Below are 27,551 nucleotides of genomic sequence, written 5' to 3' on the forward strand. Positions count from 1 at the left end.
CAGGAGGAGGAGGGGAGGGGCTGTGGCCACTGCGCCACCAATGAAGAAAACTGACCTGAATACAAATACAGGAGGCGGGTGCTGGAATCAAATAGCCGGCACCCGACCTCTGTGACAGGGAGCTGCGATCAGCTGCAGTTGAGTTAACCCTTCAGGTGCGGTACCTGAGGGGTTAACTGCCGCTGATCGCAGCTCCCTATCACAAAGGTCGGGTGCCGGTTATTTGATTCCAGCACCCGCCTCCTGTATTTGTATAAGAAACGTTGGTGGCACAGTGCCCCCAACACCCCAGTATAAGAAACATAATTGGTGGCTCAGTGCGCCCCCCCCTAGTATAAGAAACGTTGGTGGCACAGTGCGCCCCCCCCCCCCAAACACCCCAGTATAAGAAACAAATATAATTGGTGGCTCAGTGCGCCCCCCCTAGTATAAGAAACATTGGTGGCTCAGTGGGAAGTGCCAATGAGGGTTAAAAAATTATTTAAAAAAATTAACTCACCTCCTCCAGTTGATCGCGTAGCTGCCGGTCTTTCTTCAGGACCTGTGGTGACGTCACTGAGCTCATCACATGACCCATTACCATGGTGATGGATCATGTGATCAGCACAGTGATGTCACCACAGGTCCTTTGACAGGTCATGAAGAAAGAACAGAAGACGATCAATTGGAGGAGGTGAGTTAATTATTTTTTTATTTTTTAACCCTCATTGGCACTGCCCACTGCGCCACCAATGTTTATTATATTGAGGGGGGGGGGGCGCACTGCGCCACCAATGTTTATTATATTGAGGGGGGGCGCACTGCGCCGCCAATGTTTATTATATTGAGGGGGGGCGCACTGTGTCACCAATGTTTATTATACTGGGGTGTTGGGGGGGCCCACTGCGCCACCAATGTTTATTATACTGGGGTGTTGGGGGGGCGCACTGCGCCACCAATGTTTATTATACTGGGGTGTTGGGGGAACGCACTGTGTCACCAATGTTTATTATACTGGGGTGTTGGGGGGGCGCACTGTGTCACCAATGTTTATTATATTGGGGGGGCGCACTGCGCACAACGATGGGTTAGGGAAATTTCACAGCAGAGTGCGCATGCGCTGGGAGCCTCGCCGGCGGTTAGGGTAGGGAAAAAGCACTGGCCCGTACGTAATTTTTCCCTTCTCTAACCGCCGGCGAGACTCCTGGCGCATGCGCACTCTACTGTGAAACTTCCCTAACCTGACTTTGTGCGCCTGCGCGGCGCTGCACACCTCCTCACATCATGTCCGGTGCGACCGGAAGTGACGAGGGTAGGGAAATCTCACGAAGTAGGGAAGTATGACATTACACCGGCCTTTGGGGTGTGTGGGCTGGTAACTACTTGGTTGGATAGTCAGCCAGCCTATGCCATGATGCCAGCAACAAGCAGTGTTTTTTTTTTTTGGAGGGGGGCGCCACAAGGTTAGCTCGCACAGGGCGCCTGGACACCTAAGGCCGGCCCTGGCTCTCCCCACCCGTCAGGATACTTTGGTGTAGCTGCCTGCGGTAGATTTATCTGAGACTATCTCAGTGATATTTGTTCTGTGTGTTTTATTTTAAAGTAATTTAATTATAGTTTATTAGTTTTAAGGTTATAATAATTTCTGGAACTAACATAGTAACATCTCTTATCTCTTATATATATCTAAATGAATTTCTGTCTGTCTAGACATCTGTTTATTTTTTATGCGCGACCAAACGACTGGACCGATCTTCATCAAATTTGGAACACAGGTACATCAGGTGTCCGGGAAGGTTATAGACCTCAGCTATCTAGGATGCACCGTTCCTGAGATATTCCCAAAAAATGACCCACATTAGCCAATACTAGCCATATATGTGTTTATTGTTTTTATTATATATAGTATACTGTGGCAAGAAGGGGGGTAGGGGCCCTATATACTGGCACAATATGGAGGGGTACTATGAAGAAGAGGGGAAGCACTATGGGGGCCACTATCGAGAAGAGGGGAAGCACTATAGGGGCCCTATATACTGCCACAATATGGGGGGGCACTATAGAGAAGAGGGGAAGCACTATGGGGGGCCCTATATACTGCCACAATATGGGAGAAGCACTATGGGGGCCCTATATACTGGCCAAATTTCTTTGGGGGGGGGCACTATGGAGAAGAGAGGGAAGCACTATGGGGGCCCTATATACTGGCACAATATGGGGGCCACTATGGAGAAGAGGGGAAGCACTATGGGGGCCCCTATATACTGGCACAATATGGGGGGCACTATGGTGAAGAGGTGAAGCACTATGGGGGCCCTATATACAGACACAATATGGGGTGCACTATGGAGAAGAGGAGAAGCACTATGGGGGCCCTATATACTGCCAAAATATTGGGGGGAGCACTATGGAGAAGAGGGGGAAGCACTATGGGGGCCCTATATACTGCCACAATATGGAAGAAGCACTATGGGGGCCCTATATACTGCCAAAATATGGGGGCACTATGGAGAAGAGGGGGAAGCACTATTGGGGCCCTATATACTGGCACAATATGGGGGCACTATGGAGAAGAGGGGAAGCACTATGGGGGCCACTATGGAGAAGAGTGGAAGCACTATGGGGGCCCCTATGGAGAAGAGGGAAAAGCACTATGGAGGCCACTATGGAGATTAGGGGAAGCACTATGGGAGCCCTATATACTGGCACAATATGGGGGGGGGGGGGCACTATGGAGAAGAGGAGAAGACTATGGGGGCCCTATATACTGCCATAATATGGGGGGCACTATGGAGAAGAGGGGGAAGCACTATGGGGGCCATATATACTGGCACATTATAGGGGGCACTATGGAGAGGGAGGGGAAGGAGCACTATGGGGGCATCTACTGGGGGCCCTATGTACTAGCACGCATTATTGAGGGACTCTATGGAGAAGTGGGGGGTAAAGGAGCACTATGGGGACATTTATTGGGGGCCCTATTTACTGGCACGCATTATGGGGGGGGGCACTATGGAGAAGTGGGGGAGAAGAGCACTATGGGGGCATTATATAGAGGCATTTAATACTGACACCCATTTTGGTGCCACTATGGGGAAGGGGAGAGAGAAGCATTATGGGGGTATCTATGTGGGGCAGTCTATAGGGGCATTTTATACTGGTACATTATGGAGGACACTATGGGGATGGGGAAGAGCACTATGGGGCATCTTCTGGTGGCACTATATAGGAGTATTTTATACTGGCACAAATTATAGGGGCACTATGGGCACCTAAGCTCAACTGGGGGCACTAAGTGTTTTTTCTAGTGGCACACAGTAAGGGTCACTGGAACACATGAGGGCATTCTGGGGACATTGGCTCTACTGGGGGCACTTAGAGATGTTTTGGTTTTTTTCTGACACACAACGGGGCATTTTTTGTACTTGCGCACATTATAAGGGGTGTTTTTCTACTGTCACCCATTATATAGAGAATTATTTCTACCAGGGGCATTATAGTGGGCTTTATTACAACTGGGGGACTATGGGAGCATTATTACTATACTTCTGGGACACAGTTACTGTTAGGGGCACTGTAGGAGCACTATTACTACGAAGTGCACTCTGGCACAGAATTATTACTATTGTATTCCACTCAGAATTGAGAAAGCTCGTTGGAAGAACGAGTGAAACTTTTCAAGAAATCTACAGTAAGTCCAGTTACCTTGATTTATTCTTTACAGATATTACTATTGTTGGGATTTTGGGGAGCACTATTACTGTGGGGGCACCCTGGCGCAGTATCAGCTTAGCACAGTTATTTTTAGAGGACATTATGGTTACACAATACTGTCAGGGACACTATTTGCTGGGTGCAGTTATTTTTTAGAGCATTGTGTTCCAATAATTATTGAAGAGGGAGCTATCTGTGTGTAACTAGTATTTTCAGGGGGTTTATCTGTTTCTGAAGTATAGTTTTGGGGGTGCATGATGGGATGTTGAGAAGGTGGGAGGATGATGGAAAAGTAGAAAACTAAGATGTCTGTCAAACTTTGCAAAGAGAAGAGATGGCTGAAAGAAATCATCATGGTGGTCTGGTCTGAATGGAGAAGATAAAGAGAACATCTACATCAAAGGAAACGTCACTGTATGTAAGAGGTATGTGGCACTGTATTAGGCTACTTTCACAACTGCGTTAGTGAATCTGTCAGGCTGTTCCAGCAGAGAACAGCCAGCCAGAATTCAGTGGATCCGGCGCTGCTGGATGCAGACTGAATGCCCGCCGCACCCATCAACTACAATGGGGTACGGCAGAGATCTGGCCACAATCTGGGGGGGGGAGATGCTTTTTTGATGTTCGCCTTGTTGGTAAATTTCCCTAGAAACTGCCCTGGAAAGAGATAGAGCAAAAATGGGTTCTTTTTAGGGTTGAACAAACCCAAACTGTAAACTTTAGGATTTTTGGACCCCGGACCCGAACATTTCAGTAAAAGTTCGGGTTCAGTGTTCGGCAATTTAATGCCGCTTTTTAACTGCTTCCCGACCGCCTAACGCACGGATGCATCCTGGCGGAGGTCGATTCATTCCTCCTGGACGCATCCGTGCATCATCTCGCGAGACGCAAGATTTCGGTCAGAGCCGGCCCGCGCATGTGTATTGCGGGCCGGCAAAAGTTAAAGGACAATTTCGTCACCAGCCTGCCAGCCAATGATCATCGCTGGCAATTTTCAAAAAAACAAATCACAAGCCATATAACACAGTATATTTATAAATATAAGGTGTTAAATGGCTTCTGTGCTCCTCTGCTGGTCCTTTTCGTCGGTTGGTCCCAGCAGAGGAGCACACATCACAGTGAATAGCCACCAAACACTACACTTAGCCCCAGATCACCCCCATCACCCCAATTAACCCCTTGATCACCCCTTGATCGCCCCTGTCAATCACCTAGTGAAAGGGAAAAAAGTGATCAGTGTAAACTGTCCCTTTTTTTTTCCACTGGTATTGACTGATAGTTTTAGGATAGTTTAGGCCCCTTGGTTAGGTAGTTAGCGATCGTTTAGCGCCCAGCCCACCGCACCGCAGTCACTGATTCGCTGATTAGCGTATCGCTAATCAGCTTTTGTACTTTTATAGTATCTGTAAGTGATCAGAACTGATCACAGTCAGATCTATAATAGTATTAGTGTGACCTTAGTTCGCCTTCCACCCAAAACGCAGTGTTTGCCCGATCAGGCCTGATCGGTCGCCCACACGTGCGTTCACCCACGCCCGCCCCGCTGCAGTGCCCAAAAAAATTTTTTTTTGATCACTACACAATCACTTTACAAGCGCTGCGGCGATAAAAAAATCAGTTTTGATATTTTTTATCAAACGCAGCAGCCTCCGGTACTTCGCTAGCCTCCCATTTGTAAGACAGGCTTGCTTTTTTTCTTGGGTAGTCTCAGGGAATACCCCCTAAATTTAGTTGATCAAATGGCAAACAAGGGGTATTCTTCAGAAGAGGCCTACAGGATTCTGACCCAGTCGGATGAGGAATGGAACCCTCATCTGACGAATCTAGCGTGTTAGAATATGAACCTGTAGAAAGCAGTGGCAGTCTGACCCAAAGTTCGGACGAGGAGGTTGAGGTCCCTGATAGCACCAGGCGTACCCGGCCCCGTGTTGCTAGACCACAGGTTGCGCAGGATCCGCTTCAAGGGCAGCAGAGTGGGGCTGGCGCTGTCGGATTACGTGGTGAGGCATACACCAGCAGCGCAGCCCATCCTGGACCTAGTACCAGCACTGCCGTACAACATGGTGAAGTGGCGAGCACCAGAAGGGCAGTTGAAGCTGGTACGGTGGCACGTGCAATAGTTACCCCGTCGCAGCCACCGCGCAGACAGGCCCGTAGAGCCCCTAGAGTCCCTGAGGTGCTGGCAAACCCTGATTGGCAGTCCCCAACTTCAGCTGCACCAATAATTCCCCCTTTCACCGCCCAGTCTGGAGTTCGGGTTGAGACAGCTCAGATCGGTTCGGCACTGGGATTTTTTGAGCTGTTCTTGACTGCGGAGCTCTTGGACTTAGTCGTGGCAGAAACAAATCGGTATGCCACTCAATTTATAGCCGCCAACCCGGGAAGCTTTTATGCCCAGCCTTTCCGGTGGAAACCAGTCCAAGTTTCCGAAATTAAAATTTTTCTGGGCCTTCTCCTCAACATGGGTCTAACCAAAAAGCATGAATTGCGGTCATATTTGTCCACGAACCCAATTCATCACATGCCCATGTTCTCTGCTGCTATGTCCAGGACACGATTTGAGACCATCCTGCGCTTTCTGCACTTTAGCGACAACAGCACTTCTCGTCCCAGAGGCCACCCAGCTTTTGACCGGCTCCACAAAATTCAGCCCCTCATAGACCACTTCAACAACAAATTTGCAGATTTGTATACCCCTGAGCCAAACATCTGCGTAGACGAGTCCCTTATACATTTTACGGGGCGCCTTGGCTTCAAACAATACATCCCAAGCAAGTGCGCCCGGTATGGGGTCAAATTGTATAAGCTGTGTGAAAGGGCCACAGGCTATACACACAAATTTCGGATCTATGAGGGTAAAGATCAGACCCTGGAGCCGGTCGGTTGCCCTGACTACCTGGGGAGCAGTGGGAAGACAGTCTGGGACTTGGTGTCACCCTTATTTGGCAAGGGGTACCATCTTTATGTGGACAATTTTTACACAAGTGTGCCCCTCTTCAGGCATTTGTTCCTAGAACAGATTGGCTGCTGTGGCACCGCGCGACCTAGTCACCGGGGCTTCCCCCAACGTCTCGTTACCACCCGTCTTTCAAGGGGGGAGAGGGCTGCCTTGTGTAACGAAGAACTGCTCGCGGTGAAATGGAGAGACAAGCGTGACGTTTACATGCTCTCCTCCATTCACGCAGACACGACAATACAAATAGAACGGGCAACCAGTGTCATTGAAAAGCCCCTCTCAGTCCACGACTATAACCTTCACATGGGAAGGGTGGACTTCAATGACCAGATGTTGGCTTCTTATTTAGTTTCCCGACGCACCAGACGCTGGTATAAGAAGGTGTCTGTATATTTGATTCAATTGGCTGCATATAATAGTTTTGTTCTCTACAATAAGTCTGGGAGAACAGGATCCTTCCTCAAATTTCAGGAAGAGATCATCGAGAACCTCCTGTATCCAGGAGGTTCCATGGCCCCATCCACCAGTGTAGTGAGCCGTTTACATGAGCGACATTTCCCGACTATTTCTGTCCTGACTGCCCTGACCACCCTGCCCTATGCTTAGAGGAGTGTTTCCGGAAGTACCACACACAGGTACACTTAGCATAGGGATTGCATCTCACAGGACAGGCACACAGGGCTATTAGGGCCCTTTCACTCACAGCTGCTGCAAACCTCTCCTTTCACCTGGGACAAAGTGCATAATGTACTTCGCCACATCTTTGGGGTTTGTCCTATAAAGGTAAAAAAATAAAAATAATAATAATAATCACCGGTAAGCAAAAAAGTTAACGTTCTGTTCAAAAAGTTAAATAAAGTTTATATGTTCCGTTCAAATGTTATTATAAAGTTAATAAATTTATTGCGTTGCGGCCTGATTTTTTCTTTTTTTTTTTTTTTACCTTCCAGGTGGACCAACCGATCGACTAGCTGCAGCACTGATGTGCATACTGACAGAAGCATTGCGCTGCTGTCAGATTACACAAAAGACGGTGTATGCGGCGCTGCAAGACGAGATTTCTCCTCTGCAGTAAAAGATACGTTTGACGAGGCTTATGAGCTGAGGGGGTGTCGGTGTTCATACGCTTTGGCAAACACTTTGTATATATATATAAAAAAAATAAAAAATAAATCCCGGCAATGATTTATTCATCCACATCGATTGATGTGAATGGAGAAATCGGGTTTGCCGGAGCGGAGCTCCTATGTCCTGACAGACGCCTTTCCCCTCCTTTTTTTTTTTCATCCACATTGATCGATGCGAATGAAGAAATCTGTGCCGTTCATTTTTTCTTTCAGCCCAGAGGCTGAACGGAAAAAAAAATCTCATTACCCGTATGCTCAATATAAGGAGAATAGCAGAAACTCCTAATGCTGGCCATACATGTAATGATTGCTGAGACACTCAAATGCCAGGGCAGTACAAACACCCCACAAATGACCCCATTTTGGAAAGAAGACACCCCAAGGTATTCACTGAGGGGCATATTGAGTCCATGAAAGATTTAAATTTTTGTCCCAAGTTAGCGGAAAGGAAGACTTTGTGAGAAAAAAAAAAATTAAAATAAATTTCCGCTAACTTGTGCCCAAATTTTTTTTTTTATATGAACTCGCCATGCCCCTCATTGAATACCTTGGGGTGTCTTCTTTCCAAAATGGGGTCACATGTGGGGTATTTATACTGCCCTGGCATTTTAGGGGCCCTAAAGCGTGAGAAGAAGTCTGGAATCCAAATGTCTAAAAATGCCCTCCTAAAAGGAATTTGGGCCCCTTTGCGCATCTAGGCTGCAAAAAAGTGTCACACATGTGGTATCGCCGTACTCAGAAGAAGTTGGGGAATGTGTTTTGGGGTGTCATTTTACATATACCCATGCTGGGTGAGATAAATATCTTGGTCAAATGCCAACTTTGTATAAAAAAATGGGAAAAGTTGTCTTTTGCCGAGATATTTCTCTCACCCAGCATGGGTATATGTAAAAAGACACCCCAAAACACATTGCCCTACTTCTTCTGAGTACGGCGATACCAGATGTGTGACATTTTTTGCAGCCTAGGTGGGCAAATGGGCCCACATTCCAAAGAGCACCTTTCGGATTTCACAGGGCATTTTTTACACATTTTGATTTCAAACTACTTCTGACACATTAGGGCCCCTAAAATGCCAGGGCAGTATAACTACCCCACAAGTGACCCCATTTTGGAAAGAAGACACCCCAAGGTATTCCGTGAGGGGCATGGCGAGTTCCTAGAATTTTTTTTTTTTTTGTCACAAGTTAGCGGAAAATTATGATTTTTTTTTGATTTTTTTTTTTCTGACAAAGTCTCATATTCCACTAACTTGTGACAAAAAATAAAAACTTCCATGAACTCACTATGCCCATCACGAAATACCTTGGGGTGTCTTCTTTCCAAAATGGGGTCACCTCCAACTTGGTCCTCTGCCGCATTAGTGAGTTTGCAATGTAAGCTAGAAATACAGCTATAATTTCCGGGTTTTAAAAAACACCCTTTTCGGGCAAAATACTACATTTTACAGCCCTTGCTGCATCTGTACGTGTGAAATTCAAGCGTTATATACTGCTGTCATATTCTGTTAGTAAAAAAAACACCAATTTTGGGCAAAATATTTAATATTGCAGCATTTGCTACATCTGTGATTGTTAAAAACATGCTTGAAATACTTCAATAATTTTCGGGCTTGTAAAAAACACCAATTTTTGGCAATACCCTCCATCTGTGGCCTATGCCGGTCAGTGTGAAATTTAAGCTAGAAATACAGCTATAATAATTCTGGGCTTTAAAAAACACCCATTTAGGGCAAAATACTTAATTAGCGGCCTTGTCTGCATCTGTCAGTGTGAGATACACCCTTTAGATACTGTTGTTCTATTCTGCTATTAAAAAAACACCCATTTAGGGCAAAAATCTTAATTTTGCAGCATCTGTCATTGTGAGATACACCCTTTACATACTGCTGTGCTATTCTGGTAATAAATAAACACCTATTTTGGGCAAATATCTTAATTTGCGGCCTTGTCTGCATCTGTACGTGTGAGATACACGCTTAAGATATTGCTGTGCTATTCTGGTATAAAAAAAAAACATTTAAGCAAGAATCTTAATTTTGCAGCCTTTGCTGCATCTGTCATTGTGAGATACACCCTTTAGATACTGTTGTTCTATTCTGCTATTAAGAAAACACTCATTTAGGGCAAAAAACATAATTTTGCAGCCTTTGCTGCATATGTCATTGTGAGATACACCCTTTAGATACTGTTGTTCTATTCTGTTATTAAAAAACACCCATTTTGGGCAAGATCCTAAATTTGAGAAATATGAGGAGAGCGTCAAATAAGGGACATGGCCCCGGTCATGGTGCTGCTGGTGGAGCTCCTGTTGCAGGGAGAGGATGTGGTTGATCTGTGCCAGCTACACGCACAAGTGGAGCACCTTCCTCAGGTCGAGTAGGCAACAGAACCGTCAGTTGTATTTGGTCGGGCCTAATGCGGCTCTACGAATGGTGAGGCCAGAACAAGTACAGGCGATAGTAAATTGGGTTGCTGACAGTGCCTCTAGTTCCTTCACATTGTCTCCCACCCAGTCTCCTGCTGAAAGATCAGAGTTGGCACCTGCAGCCGATGTCCATCAGTCTTTCACCTCACCCCCTTTCAAATCAGACAAGCAGTCTGAGCCCCAAGTCATGCAGCAATCTCTTCTGCTTTTTCATGACTGTTAGCAGGGTTTCCGAGGGCCATCCACCCAGCCCTGCCCCAGAAGTGGAAGAGATTGAGTGCACCGATGCTCAACCACTTATGTTTCAAGATGAGTACATCGGAGGACCATCGCAGCACATCTCGGATGACGAAACACAGGTGCCAACTGCTGTGGCTTTCGAAAGTGTGCAGACAGACAAGGAGGGCAGGGGGAAGATTGGGTGGAACATGATGTGGAGGACGATGAGGTCCTCAACCCCACATGGAATCAAGGTCATGCGAGTGACCTGTGTAGTTCGGAGGAAGAGGCGGTGGTCGCACAGAGCCACCAGCACAGCAGAAGAGGGAGCAGGGTGCAAAAGCGGAGCTGACATACCCTAGACAGTACACCTGCTACTGCCCACTGCAGCAAGGGACCGAGCACACCAAAGCCAGCTCCAAGGAGTTCCCTGGCATGGCAGTTCTTCAGACAATGTGCTGACGACAAAACACGAGTGGTTTGCACGCTGTGCAATCAGAGCCTGAAGCGAGGCATAAACGTTCTCAACCTGAGCACAACCTGCATGACCAGGCATCTAAGTGCAAAGCATGAGCTGCAGTGGAGTAGACACCTCAAAAACCAAGAAAGGTCTCTGGCTCCTCCTACTTCCTCTTCTGCTGCAGTCTCAGCCTCTTCATCCACCTCTGGAGTGACAGTTCCACCTGCCACCCTGCAAACAGAGGATCTGCCAGCAACACCACCATCTGGGTCACCAAGCATCTCCACAATGTCCCACAGAAGCGTTCAGTGGAAGAGGAAGTACCCCCTACCCACCTGCGATCCCTGGCCCTGAATGCAAGCATTTCAAAATTACTGGCCTTTAAAATGCTGTCATTCCATCTGGTGGAGACAGAGAGTTTTAAAAGCCTTATGGCGGTAGCTGTCCAACAGTACGTCGTGCCCAGCTGCCACTACTTTTCCAGGCGTGCCATCCCTTTCCTGCACAACCAAGTGGGAGACAAACTCAGGTGTGCTCTGCGCAACGCCATCTATGGCAAGGTGCACCTCACTACGGATACGTGGACCAGTAAGCACAGTCAGGGACGTTATATATCTCCAAAACACTGGGTAAATGGAGTGGCGGCTGGGCCTGAGGAGGATAGCAGTTTGGCGCATGTCCTTCCACCACTGAGGATTGCAGGGCGCTTCAGTTGGCCTCCTGTTGCTTCCTACTCCACTTCCTCATCCTCTACCGGCTACTCATCCAGTCAGCGTAACACCTTCACCACCAACTTCAGCACAGCCAGGGGTAAACCACAGCAGGCAGTTTAAAAACGTATCTGTTTGGGGGAAAAACCCACACTGCGCAGGAGCTGTGGATGGGCCTTGAACAACAGACCGATAAGTGGTTGGTGCCAGTGAGCCTCAAGCCCGGACTGGTGGTGTGTGATAACGGGCGAAATCTTGTAGCAGCTCTGGGACTAGCTGATTTGACGCACATCCTTTGCCTGGCGCATGTGCTGAATTTGGTGGTGCAGAGATTCCTTAAAAATTACCCCGATATGTCAGAGCTGCTGTATAAAGGGCGGGCCGTCTGTACGCGCTTTCGGCGTTCTCACCCTGCTGCTTGCCTGTCAGCGCTGCAGCGTAACTTCGGCCTTCCCGCTCACCGCCTCATATGCGACATGCCCACAAGGTGGAACTCCACCTTGCACATGCTGGCCAGACTGTGCGAGCAGCAGCAGGCGATATGTTTCTTCATTAGAGACAGATTTCATGAGTCCACATTTTGGCAAATCCAACACTGAACCAGTTTCACGAAACTTAGCAGTTTGCTAACTGTAGCATGGGAGATGGGTGGTCTCGTAGGGTGTCTTGCATTGAAATCTGCTGCAATGACCCGGTTACTGCGTTCACCAGACATCAACACAATTTCTATCCTCTTCTCACGTGTTAACCTCGGCGACATGTCAATGGCTGTAAACAAAGATAAACGTGTAAATAACTCATGAAAGAATAAAGTTACGTTAAAACCATGCACACCATTGTTTTTCGTGTGAAATTCCCAATAAGTTTGATGTGTCACATGACCCTCTTCCTATTGAAAAAACAAAAGTTGGATTCAAAATGGCCAACTTCAAAATGGCCGCCATGGTCACCACCCATCTTGAAAAGTTTCCCCCCTCAGATATACTAATGTGCCACAAACAGGAAGTTAATATCACCAACCATTCCCATTTTATTAAGGTGTATCCATATAAATGGCCCACCCTGTAGTTTGCAAGGCTGAAAAAAGACATCTGTCCATCCAGTTCAGCCTTGTATCTTGCAAGTTAATCCAAAGTGGTTTGGTTTCAGGAGAAAATGGATTGTTCTGCGAAATTATGACAATTTTTATAATGGATCCAGCAAATCAATGGATCCATTGTATCTGTTTACATGCGTTTTTGGGGAAAAATTGATCTTTTGTTTTGCTGGATAGAATAGCGTAAACATCTGGACACAGGAATGAAAAATAGAGAAAACATATGCACTTTTGGAATACATTTTTTCTAAAGAACCTTATGTATCCATTAGGCACATCCACTTTTCTAAGGTTTCTGAGTAAAAACTGATATGTTTAACACAAAACAAAAAACATGGTGCAAAAGAGGCCTTATGCTGATAGAATGCTTTACTGCATATAATAAGATTATGCAATACTTACGTAAGCCACTTTGTTTGAAACCATGAAGTAATAATATCAAAATTAACAGGTCCACCCAATAATTTCTTGAGTTGATTGTGTGTCCCTAGGTAAGATGTAGTCAGTGGAGATACATATATGGGATAACCCAGAGGCTGATTACAGGAGGAGTTGATTAAATTTCTTAAAACATGTTTGTTGTTTTGAATGCTTCCTCTTTCATGATCCAGATTCCGAAGAAAGATCAGTTCTTGTTGTTGTCCAGCCCAAAGTCCTCTTACACATTCCTTGTTTACCTGCAAAAATATGATATTAATATAATTAATATAAATATTAACAATAATAAAAATTATTTTCATTGTTAGCAGGCACACTTGCAATTGGAGTAACGTATTATTATTTTTTAAACCAATCAAAATAAACCCACACATAAAATAAATTAAATATGATAATATTGTGTACATATCGTACATAAAAGATCTAGAGCAGCATGAGAAATCAAATTAGCAGCATAGGGATTCAAATTAGCAGCATAAATAGTTGTATGTGAAATCAAATTAGCAGCATAGGGATTCAAATCAGCAGCATAAATAGTTGTACTCCAGTTCAATAACGGTATGAGAATTCAGATTATCAGCATGAATCAATGAGTATTATTGATTAAAATCTTCAAGATCCAGATGAACCAATGATATAGACAACAGGGTGTCAGTCAATCCTCAAACAAGATATTGTATCAATGGGACCACTGTAAACGTAAAACTGTCTACATCAGCGGTATCAATAAATGCCCAGATTGTCTATCTTCACTTATTGTTCCTGAAATTACAATAGTTTGTTTACCCCCATCGCAGTCCCGTATACAGTATGTCGTCTGTGCTGGATGCGTCTGTGTTCGAGTCTCTGGCGACCCATGTGAAGTATGCAGGTGCGTGTCGCCTCTGAATGTAAGAGTTGACGTCAGCGATTACCTCATCTCACGTGACCCGCGCTGTAGCGGTGTGAAGTGGAGCGATTCGGAGACACTGTGATAAATTGGAATTGGTGCTTCTGCAGATATAGTTGTGAGCTTTTTTGATTTCTTCGATAATTTAATAAAAAGTCCAATTATGGTTATATCCTGCTTGCAAGCCGATACTGTAGTCCCCCAAACTTGTCATATGCGTTTCGGGACCCGTAGTCCCTTCATCGTGGATATAACCATAATTGGACTTTTTATTAAATTATCGAAGAAAACAAAAAAGCTCACAACTATATCCGCAGAAGCACCAATTTCAATTTATCACAATGTCTCCGTATTGCTCCACTTCACACCGCTACAGCGCGGGTCACGTGAGATGAGGTAATTGCTGACGTCAACTCTTACATTCAGAGGCAACGCGCACCTGCATACTTCACGTGGGACGCCAGAGACTCGAACACAGACGCATCCAGCACAGACGACATATACGGGACTGCGAGGGGGGGTAAACGAACATATTTAAAGGTAAGAGCCGTCAAGTACCAAAGAACACGCGGGACCCTGCGTCTAGGTACATCGGCCAGTTAACCTCTTTCCCCCTGCACGTAAGTCCTACATACTATTCATCTTATAATCTGCGGCAAGTATATTGAATATAGTGAGCCTAAATAGAGCGGGACTATTGTCATTTGAGAAACAATAAGTGAAGATAGACAATCTGGGCATTTATTGATACCGCTGATGTAGACAGCAGTGGTCCCATTGATACAATACCTTATTTGAGGATTGACTGACACCCTGTTGTCTATATCATTGGCTCATCTGGATCTGGAAGATTTTAATCAATAATACTCATTTATTCATGCTGCTTATCTGAATTCTCATACCGTTATTGAACTGGAGGAGTACAACTATTTATGCTGCTGATTTTAATCCCTTTGCTGCTAATTTGATTTCACATACAACTATTTATGCTGCTAATTAGATTTTTCATGCTGCTCTAGATCTTTTATGTATGACATGTACACGATATTATCATATTTAATTTATTTTATATGTGTGGGTTTATTTTAATTGATTTAATAAATAATACATTACTCCAATTGCAAGTGTGCCTGTTAACAATTCAAATAATTTTTATTTACCTACTGGTCTGGTTGTGCCAATAGCAGCTGCACCTTTACCATCCTACCCTCGGTTGAGCAACCCAATTACTTTTTTAATATTTATACTTGGCAGCTGTGGTTGGAACTACTATGCTCTATCTACTGACAATACACTGTAATATATCATATTTAATAATAAAAGTAAATGTAAACAGGAAGTCTAAAGGTCCTCTAAATTCATCAGTGGCTTATGTTGGATGACAAATTTGGTGCACGGCTATACAGTTTTGCAGTTTATACCTACAGTACTGTTGGTTGTGTAGTACCTTAGACCTGGGGGTGCTAAAAATGGTTTGTAATGTAACACTTCATAATATTCATGCTATGTCATCTTTCATGCAATACACCTTGTTCACCAGCAGATGGGGTATGGTTGGCAGTGTTTGTAACAGGAATGCAATTTACCATTCCATTTCCCCCTTCTTGGTTGGAGTGAGCTGGAGTGGATCACAAAGGCAGCTCTTCTAGGAGGACACCATTGCCCCAGAAAGACTGCAGGGTCCTAGTCCACGGAAGATTGATACAGTACAGTGTATTTGAATCAACACAATGATCAAGCATCCAATCTATCAAGACTCTTCTGCAAAATGTTTGGTAACACGTTCAGACACCATCATGGCAGTTCAGGACAGGCATAGCTAGAAGCCTACATCATACAGTGGACACCTACAGCTATAGGTGTCAGAGTAAAGCCATAGGGAAAGGAATCCAGATAACATCAGCCAGCAAATTTCATCTTTGGCCACAATGCCAGCCACCATACCCCATAATCTGGGAGGAGAGAAATTGCACTTTGTACAAACTGCTGATGAATGTGCTGCTATCCCTTTTTGCACTCAGTGAAGTTCTTTTGTTCAGTAATTTCTGCCTGTTTCCTTTCATCTTCATCTCTTCCGGTGCATCGAACCCAGAATGAGACGGCCTGAAGTAGGACACTGTGACACAGCAACATCTCATCAGGGCAATTACCACTTCCATCCTCTGCACCAGCTCCTCAGGGGGCTTGCAGCATTTTGCTTACTATTAGAGTTGAGCGAACACCTGGATGTTCGGGTTCGACGAGTTCGGCCGAACTTTCGAAAAATGTTCGGGTTCGGGATCCGAACTCGACCCGAACTTCATCCCGAACCCGAACCCCATAGAAGTCAATGGGGACCCGAACTTTTGGGCACTAAAAAGGCTGTAAAACACACCCGGAAAGGGCTAGAGGGCTGCAAAAGGCAGCAAAATGGAGTTAAATCCCCTGCAAACAAATGTAGATAGGGAAATGATGAGTTAACATAAAATAAATAAAAATTAAACAATATTAATTGGAGTGAGGTCCCATAGCACAGAATCAGGCTTCAAGTCACCCACCAATGGAGAAGGTCACTTACTATTATTTTGACCACAGCACCCAGACAAAGGAGAGAGGTCCCACAGCAGAGAACCAGGCATCATATCACCCACCACAGGAGTAGGCCACCATTTAGTTACTTTGACCCCTACACCCAGACGGAGGAGAGAGGTTACACAGCAGAGAATCAGGCATTTAGATCACCCACCACAGGAGTAGGCCACCATTGAATCAGACCCCGGCAACCATGTCAGATGGCACAAGCATAAGCTTTATATCAATCAGCACAGGAGAAGGCGACTTTGACAGACTTTGACCCCTACACCCGGACGGAGGAGAGAGGTTTCAAAGCAGAGAATCAGGCATTTAGATCACCCACCACAGGAGTAGGCCCCAATTTAATGGGACCCCGGCAACCATGTCAGATGGCACAACCATCAGCTTCATATCAATCAGCACAGGAGAAGGCGACTTTGAAAGACTTTGACCCCTACACCCAGACGGAGGAGAGAGGTTTCACAGCAGAGAATCAGGCATTTAGATCACCCACCACAGGAGTAGGCCCCCATTGAATCAGACCCTGGCAACTATGTCAGATGGCACAACCATCAGCTTTATATCAATCAGCACAGGAGAAGGCGACTTTGAAAGACTTTGACCCCTACACCCAGATGGAGGAGAGAGGTTTCACAGCAGAGAATCAGGCATCATATCAACCACCACAGGAGAAGCCACCATTTAGTTACTTTGACCCCTGCACCCAGGAAGAGGAGAGAGGCACCACAGCACATATTCTGGCATCATATCAGCCACCACAGGAGAAGCCACCATTGAGTTACTTTGACCCCCGCACCCAGGAAGAGGAGAGAGGCACCACAGCACATATTCTGGCATCATATCAGCCACCACAGGAGAAGCCACCATTGAGTTACTTTGACCCCCGCACCCAGGAAGAGGAGAGAGGCACCACAGCACATATTCTGGCATCATATCAGCCACCACAGGAGAAGCCACCATTGAGTTACTTTGACCCCTGCACCCAGGAAGAGGAGAGAGGCCCCACAGCACATATTCTGGCATCATATCAGCCACCACAGGAGAAGCCACCATTTAGTTACTTTGACCCCTTCACCCAAACAGAGGAGAGAGGTTCCACATCAGAGAATCAGGCATCATATCAACCACCACAGGAGTAGGCCACAATTTAATGGGACCCCGGCAACCATGTCAGATGGCACAACCATCAGCTTCATATCAATCAGCACAGGAGAAGGCGACTTTGAAAGACTTTGACCCCTACACCCAGACGGAGGAGAGAGGTTTCACAGCAGAGAATCAGGCATTTAGATCACCCACCACAGGAGTAGGCCCCCATTGAATCAGACCCTGGCAACCATGTCAGATGGCACAACCATCAGCTTTATATCAATCAGCACAGGAGAAGCCACCATTGAGTTACTTTGACCCCTGCACCCAGGAAGAGGAGAGAGGCCCCACAGCACATATTCTGGCATCATATCAGCCACCACAGGAGAAGCCACCATTGAGTTACTTTGACCCCCGCACCCAGGAAGAGGAGAGAGGCACCACAGCACATATTCTGGCATCATATCAGCCACCACAGGAGAAGCCACCATTGAGTTACTTTGACCCCTGCACCCAGGAAGAGGAGAGAGGCCCCACAGCACATATTCTGGCATCATACTAACCACCACAGGAGAAGCCACCATTGAGTTACTTTGACCCCTGCACCCAGGAAGAGGAGAGAGGCCCCACAGCACATATTCTGGCATCATATCAGCCACCACAGGAGAAGCCACCATTGAGTTACTTTGACCCCCGCACCCAGGAAGAGGAGAGAGGCACCACAGCACATATTCTGGCATCATATCAGCCACAACAGGAGAAGCCACCATTGAGTTACTTTGACCCCTGCACCCAGGAAGAGGAGAGAGGCCCCACAGCACATATTCTGGCATCATACTAACCACCACAGGAGAAGCCACCATTGAGTTACTTTGACCCCTGCACCCAGGAAGAGGAGAGAGGCCCCAAGCACATATTCTGGCATCATATCAGCCACCACAGGAGAAGCCACCATTGAGTTACTTTGACCCCCGCACCCAGGAAGAGGAGAGAGGCACCACAGCACATATTCTGGCATCATATCAGCCACCACAGGAGAAGCCACCATTGAGTTACTTTGACCCCCGCACCCAGGAAGAGGAGAGAGGCACCACAGCACATATTCAGGCATCATATCACACACCACAGGAGAAGGCCTCTTTCAGTGATTTAGGCCTTTGGACCCAGACAGAGGAGAGAGGCACCACAGCACATATTCTGGCATCATATCAGCCACCACAGGAGAAGCCACCATTGAGTTACTTTGACCCCTGCACCCAGGAAGAGGAGAGAGGCCCCACAGCACATATTCTGGCATCATATCAGCCACCACAGGAGAAGCCACCATTTAGTTACTTTGACCCCTGCACCCAGGAAGAGGAGAGAGGCACCACAGCACATATTCTGGCATCATATCAGCCACCACAGGAGAAGCCACCATTGAGTTACTTTGACCCCTGCACCCAGGAAGAGGAGAGAGGCCCCACAGCACATATTCTGGCATCATACTAACCACCACAGGAGAAGCCACCATTGAGTTACTTTGACCCCTGCACCCAGGAAGAGGAGAGAGGCCCCACAGCACATATTCTGGCATCATATCAGCCACCACAGGAGAAGCCACCATTGAGTTACTTTGACCCCCGCACCCAGGAAGAGGAGAGAGGCACCACAGCACATATTCTGGCATCATATCAGCCACCACAGGAGAAGCCACCATTGAGTTACTTTGACCCCCGCACCCAGGAAGAGAAGAGAGGCACCACAGCACATATTCAGGCATCATATCACACACCACAGGAGAAGGCCTCTTTCAGTGATTTAGGCCTTTGGACCCAGACAGAGGAGAGAGGCACCACAGCACATATTCTGGCATCATATCAGCCACCACAGGAGAAGCCACCATTGAGTTACTTTGACCCCCGCACCCAGGAAGAGGAGAGAGGCACCACAGCACATATTCAGGCATCATATCACACACCACAGGAGAAGGCCTCTTTCAGTGATTTAGGCCTTTGGACCCAGACAGAGGAGAGAGGCACCACAGCACATATTCTGGCATCATATCAGCCACCACAGGAGAAGCCACCATTGAGTTACTTTGACCCCTGCACCCAGGAAGAGGAGAGAGGCCCCACAGCACATATTCTGGCATCATATCAGCCACCACAGGAGAAGCCACCATTTAGTTACTTTGACCCCTGCACCCAGGAAGAGGAGAGAGGCACCACAGCACATATTCTGGCATCATATCAGCCACCACAGGAGAAGCCACCATTGAGTTACTTTGACCCCTGCACCCAGGAAGAGGAGAGAGGCCCCACAGCACATATTCTGGCATCATACTAACCACCACAGGAGAAGCCACCATTGAGTTACTTTGACCCCTGCACCCAGGAAGAGGAGAGAGGCCCCACAGCACATATTCTGGCATCATATCAGCCACCACAGGAGAAGCCACCATTGAGTTACTTTGACCCCCGCACCCAGGAAGAGGAGAGAGGCACCACAGCACATATTCTGGCATCATATCAGCCACCACAGGAGAAGCCACCATTGAGTTACTTTGACCCCCGCACCCAGGAAGAGGAGAGAGGCACCACAGCACATATTCAGGCATCATATCACACACCACAGGAGAAGGCCTCTTTCAGTGATTTAGGCCTTTGGACCCAGACAGAGGAGAGAGGCACCACAGCACATATTCTGGCATCATATCAGCCACCACAGGAGAAGCCACCATTGAGTTACTTTGACCCCTGCACCCAGGAAGAGGAGAGAGGCCCCACAGCACATATTCTGGCATCATATCAGCCACCACAGGAGAAGCCACCATTTAGTTACTTTGACCCCTGCACCCAGGAAGAGGAGAGAGGCACCACAGCACATATTCTGGCATCATATCAGCCACCACAGGAGAAGCCACCATTTAGTTACTTTGACCCCTTCACCCAAACAGAGGAGAGAGGTTCCACATCAGAGAATCAGGCATCATATCAACCACCACAGGAGTAGGCCCCAATTTAATGGGACCCCGGCAACCATGTCAGATGGCACAACCATCAGCTTCATATCAATCAGCACAGGAGAAGGCGACTTTGAAAGACTTTGACCCCTACACCCAGACGGAGGAGAGAGGTTTCACAGCAGAGAATCAGGCATTTAGATCACCCACCACAGGAGTAGGCCCCCATTGAATCAGACCCTGGCAACCATGTCAGATGGCACAACCATCAGCTTTATATCAATCAGCACAGGAGAAGCCACCATTGAGTTACTTTGACCCCTGCACCCAGGAAGAGGAGAGAGGCCCCACAGCACATATTCTGGCATCATATCAGCCACCACAGGAGAAGCCACCATTGAGTTACTTTGACCCCCGCACCCAGGAAGAGGAGAGAGGCACCACAGCACATATTCTGGCATCATATCAGCCACCACAGGAGAAGCCACCATTTAGTTACTTTGACCCCTGCACCCAGGAAGAGGAGAGAGGCCCCACAGCACATATTCTGGCATCATACTAACCACCACAGGAGAAGCCACCATTGAGTTACTTTGACCCCTGCACCCAGGAAGAGGAGAGAGGCCCCACAGCACATATTCTGGCATCATATCAGCCACCACAGGAGAAGCCACCATTTAGTTACTTTGACCCCTGCACCCAGGAAGAGGAGAGAGGCACCACAGCACATATTCTGGCATCATATCAGCCACCACAGGAGAAGCCACCATTGAGTTACTTTGACCCCCGCACCCAGGAAGAGGAGAGAGGCCCCACAGCACATATTCTGGCATCATATCACACACCACAGGAGAAGGCCTCTTTCAGTGATTTAGGCCTTTGGACCCAGACAGAGGAGAGAGGTCAGAGATTAGCTTCATATCCCCCAGCACAGCAGAAGACCGCTTTATTTGACTTAGGCCTCAGCACCCAGACAGAAGACAGAGGTAGCATGGCAGAGGTTATGGCTTCATGTCACCCGTTAGTTTAACCGGCCACTTTCATCTGGTTAGGCCCCGGCGCCCAGACAGAGAAGAGTTTCATTCAACTGTGGGTTTCATAAAATTTGTATCAAATAAAGAAGTGGCCCGTAGCACAACAAGACATGTTTTAGGCAGTTAATAAGGACTACTCTGCACAAGGGAGGGACAGGTCCTGTGGGATCCATGCCTGGTTCATCTTTATGAAGGTCAGCTTGTCCACGTTGGCTGTGGACAGGCGGCTGCGCTTGTCAGTAATGACGCCCCCTGCCGTGCTGAATACGCGTTCAGATAAAACGCTGGCCGCCGGGCAGGAAAGCACCTCCAAGGCATAACATGCTAACTCTGGCCACGTGGACAATTTCGAAACCCAGTAGTTGAATGGGGCCGAACCATCCGTCAGGATGTGGAGGGGTGTGCAGACATACTGTTCAACCATGTTAGTGAAATGCTGCCTCCTGCTAACACGTTCCGTATCAGGTGTCGGTGCAGATAGCTGTGGCGTGGAGACAAAACTTTTCCACATTTCTGCCATGCTAACCCTGCCCTCAGATGAGCTGGCCGTGACACAGCTGCGTTGGCGACCTCTTGCCACTCCTCTGCCTTCACCTTCCACCTGTTCCCCTGTGACATGTGGGAATGCTCTCAAGAGCGCCTCTATCAGCGTGCGCTTGTACTCGCGCATCTTACGGTCGCGCTCCAGTTCAGGAATTAAAGTGGGCACATTGTCTTTATACCGGGGATCCAGCAGGGTGGCCACCCAGTAGTCTGCACACGTTAAAACGTGGGCAACTCTGCTGTCGTTGCGCAGGCATTGGAGCATATATTCGCTCATGTGGGCCAGGCTACCCATGGGTAAGGACAAGCTGTCCTCTGTGGGAGGCGTATCGTCATCGTCCACCGTATCCCCCCAGCCACGCACCAGTGATGGGCCTGGGCTGCCACCCCGCTGTGAACTTGCGTCATCCTCGTCCCCCTCCACCTCCTCCTCCTCATCCTCCTCGTCCTCCAGTACAGTGCCTTGGCTGGCGACTTGTGAACCTGTCCTCTGCTGCTTAAACAAACCTCCCTCTGAGCCACTTCGAACAGACTGGCCCGAAAGTGTTAGAAACGAGCCCTCATCCTCCTCCTCCTCCTCCACCTGGGCCACCTCCTCTAACATCATTGCCCTAAGTGTTTTCTCAAGGAGACATAGAAGTGGTATTGTAACGCTGATAACAGTGTCATCGCCACTGGCCATGTTGGTGGAGTACTCGAAACAGCGCAGCAGGGCACACAGGTCTCGCATGGAGGCCCAATCATTGGTGGTGAAGTGGTGCTGTTCGGCAGTACGACTGACGCGAGCGTGCTGCAGCTGAAACTCCACTATGGCCTGCTGCTGCTCGCACAGTCTCTCCAGCATGTGCAAGGTGGAGTTCCACCGGGTGGGCACGTCGCATATGAGGCGGTGAGTGGGAAGGCCGAAGTTCCGCTGTAGCGCAGACAGGCGAGCAGCGGCAGGATGTGAACGGCGGAAGCGCGCACAGACGGCCCGCACTTTATGCAGCAGCTCTGACATGTTGGGGTAGTGGTGAATGAACCTCTGCACCACCAAGTTCAGCACATGCGCCAGGCAAGGGATGTGCGTCAAACCGGCTAGTCCCAGAGCTGCCACGAGATTTCGCCCATTATCGCATACCACCAGGCCTGGCTTGAGGCCCACCGGCAGAAACCACTCGTCGGTCTGTTGTTCAATACCCCGCCACAACTCCTTTGCGCTGTGGGGCCTGTCCCCCAAACATATGAGTTTCAGAATGGCCTGCTGACGTTTACCCCGGGCTGTGCTGAAGTTGGTGGTGAAGGTGTGTGGCTGACCGGATGAGCTGGTGGAAGCAGTGGAGGAGGAAGCCGAGTAGGAGGAGGAGGCTACAGGAGGCAGAGAATGATGCCCTGCGATCCTAGGGGGCGGAAGGACGTGCGCCAAGGAACTGTCCGCCGGGGGCCCAGCCGCCACTACATTCATCCAGTGTGCAGTTAGTGAGATATAGCGTCCCTGGCCGTGCTTACTGGTCCACGTATTTGTGGTTAGGTGGACCTTGCCACAAATGGCGTTGCGCAGTGCACACTTGATTTTATCGGACACTTGCATGTGCAGGGAAGGCACGGCTGTCTTGGAGAAGTAGTGGCGGCTGGGAACCACATACTGCGGGACAGCCATGGCCATCAGCTGTTTGAAGCTGTCTGTGTCCACCAGCCGGAATGACAGCATTTCAAAGGCCAGCAGTTTAGAAATGCTGGCGTTCAGGCCAAGGGCTCGAGGGTGACTCGGGGGGAATTTGCGCTTCCTCTCTAAGGTTTGAGATATTGAGAGCTGAACGCTGCTGTGTGATATAGTGGAGACGCTAGTTGACGGTGGCGGTGGTGGTGGTGTCGGTGGCACATCCTCTGTTTGCTGCTCGGCAGGCGGCAACATTCCTCTCGAGGCGGAAGCCGAGGCAGCAGCGGTAGAGGGAGCAGGGGGAGCCTCAGCGAGTGCCTGGTTTTTAAGGTGTGTACCCCACTGCAGTTCATGCTTTGCATGTAGATGCCTGGTCATGCAGGTTGCGCTGAGGTTCAGAACGTTAATGCCTCGCCTCAGGCTCTGATGGCAGAGCGTGCAAGTCACTCGGGTCTTGTCGGTAGGACATTGTTTAAAGAAGTGCCATGCCAGGGAACTCTTTGAAGCTGCCTTTGTGGGGCTGGGTCCCTGTTGGCGATGTCCAGTAGCAGGCGAACTCTGGGGGCGGCGGCTCGTCTGCTTTGGCCCCCTGCTCCCTCTTTGGCTTCGCTGTTGTCTCGGTCTCACCACTACCTCTTCCTCTGAACTGTGAAAGTCATCGCCACGACCTTCAGTCCATGTGGGGTCTAAGACCTCATCGTCCTCTGCATCGTCTTCCACCCAGTCTCCCTCCCTGACCTCCTCCTGTTCAGTCTGCACACTGCAAAAAGACGCGGCAGTGGGCACCTGTGTTTCGTCATCATCAGAGAGTCGGTGACTCTGCTGTGGTGGTATTCCCATGTCCTCTTCATCTGGAGACATAAGTGGTTGTGCGTCAGTGCATGGTATGTCTTCCTCCACTAGGGAAGGGCTAGGTGGACGCCCCTGGGAAACCCTGGAAGCAGAGTCTTCAAACAGAAGAAGAGACTGCTGCATAACTTGTGGCTCAGACCGTTTCCCTGATATGCTTGGGGGTGATGTGACAGACTGATGGGCTTGGTTTTCAGGTGCCACCTGTGCGCTTTCCGCAGAAGACTGGGTGGAAGACCATGTGGTGAACGTGCTGGAAGCACTGTCGGCCACCCAATCGATTAATGCCTGTACCTGCTCAGGCCTTACCATCCTAAGAGCGGCATTGGGCCCCACGAGATATTGCGGTACATTCTGCCGGCTAGTTGAGGGAGTTCGTTCCCTACTGTGTGCGCCTGGGGCCGAACGGCCACGTCCTCTACCAGCAACAGAGGCTCCACGGACACCACCACGACCGCGTCCTCGTCCCTTAATAGTATTTTTCTTCATTGTTGCGATTCAACTCGCACCACAATGAAATATATTATTTTTTATAAGCAAAATCCCCTCACTGGAATACTTTCAGTCTTTTGACTGTATGGATTACAGATGGAATGACTGTTATATGTGAGTACCGCTTTCTTTGACAGATTCTAGTATGGGTACATATATGTTTTCCCAACCCCAGCACATTAGTTTGCTAATTCCAGATGTATGAAACGCAGGCCTAACTGTATCTAGTATATTGAACGCCAGATAAACTAACTTGGCTTTTTTTAAATAAAAAAAATCCCCTCACTGGAATACTTTCAGTCTTTTGACTGTATGGATTACAGATGGAATGACTGTTATATGTGAGTACCGCTTTCTTTGACAGATTCTAGTATGGGTACATATATGTTTTCCCAACCCCAGCACATTAGTTTGCTAATTCCAGATGTATGAAACGCAGGCCTAACTGTATCTAGTATATTGAACGCCAGATAAACTAACTTGGCCTTTTTTAAATAAAAAAAATCCCCTCACTGGAATACTTTCAGTCTTTTGACTGTATGGATTACAGATGGAATGACTGTTATATGTGAGTACCGCTTTCTTTGACAGATTCTAGTATGGGTACATAAATGTTTTCCCAACCCCAGCACATTAGTTTGCTAATTCCAGATGTATGAAACGCAGGCCTAACTGTATCTAGTATATTGAACGCCAGATAAACTAACTTGGCCTTTTTTAAATAAAAAAAATCCCCTCACTGGAATACTTTCAGTCTTTTGACTGTATGGATTACAGATGGAATGACTGTTATATGTGAGTACCGCTTTCTTTGACAGATTCTAGTATGGGTACATATATGTTTTCCCAACCCCAGCACATTAGTTTGCTAATTCCAGATGTATGAAACGCAGGCCTAACTGTATCTAGTATATTGAACGCCAGATAAACTAACTTGGCCTTTTTTAAATAAAAAAAATCCCCTCACTGGAATACTTTCAGTCTTTTGACTGTATGGATTACAGATGGAATGACTGTTATATGTGAGTACCGCTTTCTTTGACAGATTCTAGTATGGGTACATATATGTTTTCCCAACCCCAGCACATTAGTTTGCTAATTCCAGATGTATGAAACGCAGGCCTAACTGTATCTAGTATATTGAACGCCAGATAAACTAACTTGGCCTTTTTTAAATAAAAAAAATTCCCTCACTGGAATACTTTCAGTCTTTTGACTGTATGGATTACAGATGGAATGACTGTTATATGTGAGTACCGCTTTCTTTGACAGATTCTAGTATGGGTACATATATGTTTTCCCAACCCCAGCACATTAGTTTGCTAATTCCAGATGTATGAAACGCAGGCCTAACTGTATCTAGTATATTGAACGCCAGATAAACTAACTTGGCCTTTTTTAAATAAAAAAAATTCCCTCACTGGAATACTTTCAGTCTTTTGACTGTATGGATTACAGATGGAATGACTGTTATATGTGAGTACCGCTTTCTTTGACAGATTCTAGTATGGGTACATATATGTTTTCCCAACCCCAGCACATTAGTTTGCTAATTCCAGATGTATGAAACGCAGGCCTAACTGTATCTAGTATATTGAACGCTAGATAAACTAACTTGGCCTTTTTTAAATAAAAAAAATTCCCTCACTGGAATACTTTCAGTCTTTTGACTGTATGGATTACAGATGGAATGACTGTTATATGTAAGTACCGCTTTCTTTGACAGATTCTAGTATGGGTACATATATGTTTTCCCAACCCCAGCACATTAGTTTGCTAATTCCAGATGTATGAAACGCAGGCCTAACTGTATCTAGTATATTGAACGCCAGATAAACTAACTTGGCCTTTTTTAAATAAAAAAAAAATTCCCTCACTGGAATACTTTATGGCTTTTCACTGTATGGATTACAGGTGGACTGGTATTAGTAGGGGTGACACAAGCACACCCAAGTCCCTGATGTAGGATTTCTATGGCACAGACCACTATTACAAGTGATTAATGGACGTTGGGAGAGATTGTGCTGCAGCACTAGTCCCAAGATGGCCGCCGCCTATCAGCCCAGTAACATGTGCCACAAAATGGTCTGCACAACCTTTAAAAAAAATAGCCTTGGACTGTGCTGCTAAATCGCTATTGGTCTGAATCCCAGGTGTAGATGTCTGACTTGTTTGGAGCTTTGGAATGCACACTGTGGCAGCTTCTGCTGCAGCACTACAAGTCGCAAAATGGCGGCCGGCGGTCAGCCCAGGTACATGTGGATGGAAAAATCACTCTGGCCACTCTAAAAATAGCCAATCCCTATCAAAAAAGCAGCTCAGCTGCAGTTGTTCAGATGAATCACAGGTGGAGGAGAGAAATTTTCTTCCAG

The 27,551-nt window shown here is 47.4% G+C and overlaps 1 protein-coding gene across 1 annotated transcript in view; it reads right to left on the minus strand.

Moving 5' to 3' along the window:
- LOC120999265 (pecanex-like protein 2) overlaps nt 1-27,551 on the minus strand; it is a 535,756-nt gene that overhangs the window by 83,474 nt on the left and 424,731 nt on the right. The window contains exon 14 of the mRNA XM_040430137.1: nt 13,091-13,365. Coding sequence (XP_040286071.1) covers nt 13,091-13,365 — 275 coding nt within the window. The remainder of the gene's footprint in view (nt 1-13,090; nt 13,366-27,551) is intronic.

This window comes from Bufo bufo, chromosome 4, assembly GCF_905171765.1.
Source record: "Bufo bufo chromosome 4, aBufBuf1.1, whole genome shotgun sequence".
In the NCBI taxonomy this organism is placed as follows: domain Eukaryota; kingdom Metazoa; phylum Chordata; class Amphibia; order Anura; family Bufonidae; genus Bufo; species Bufo bufo.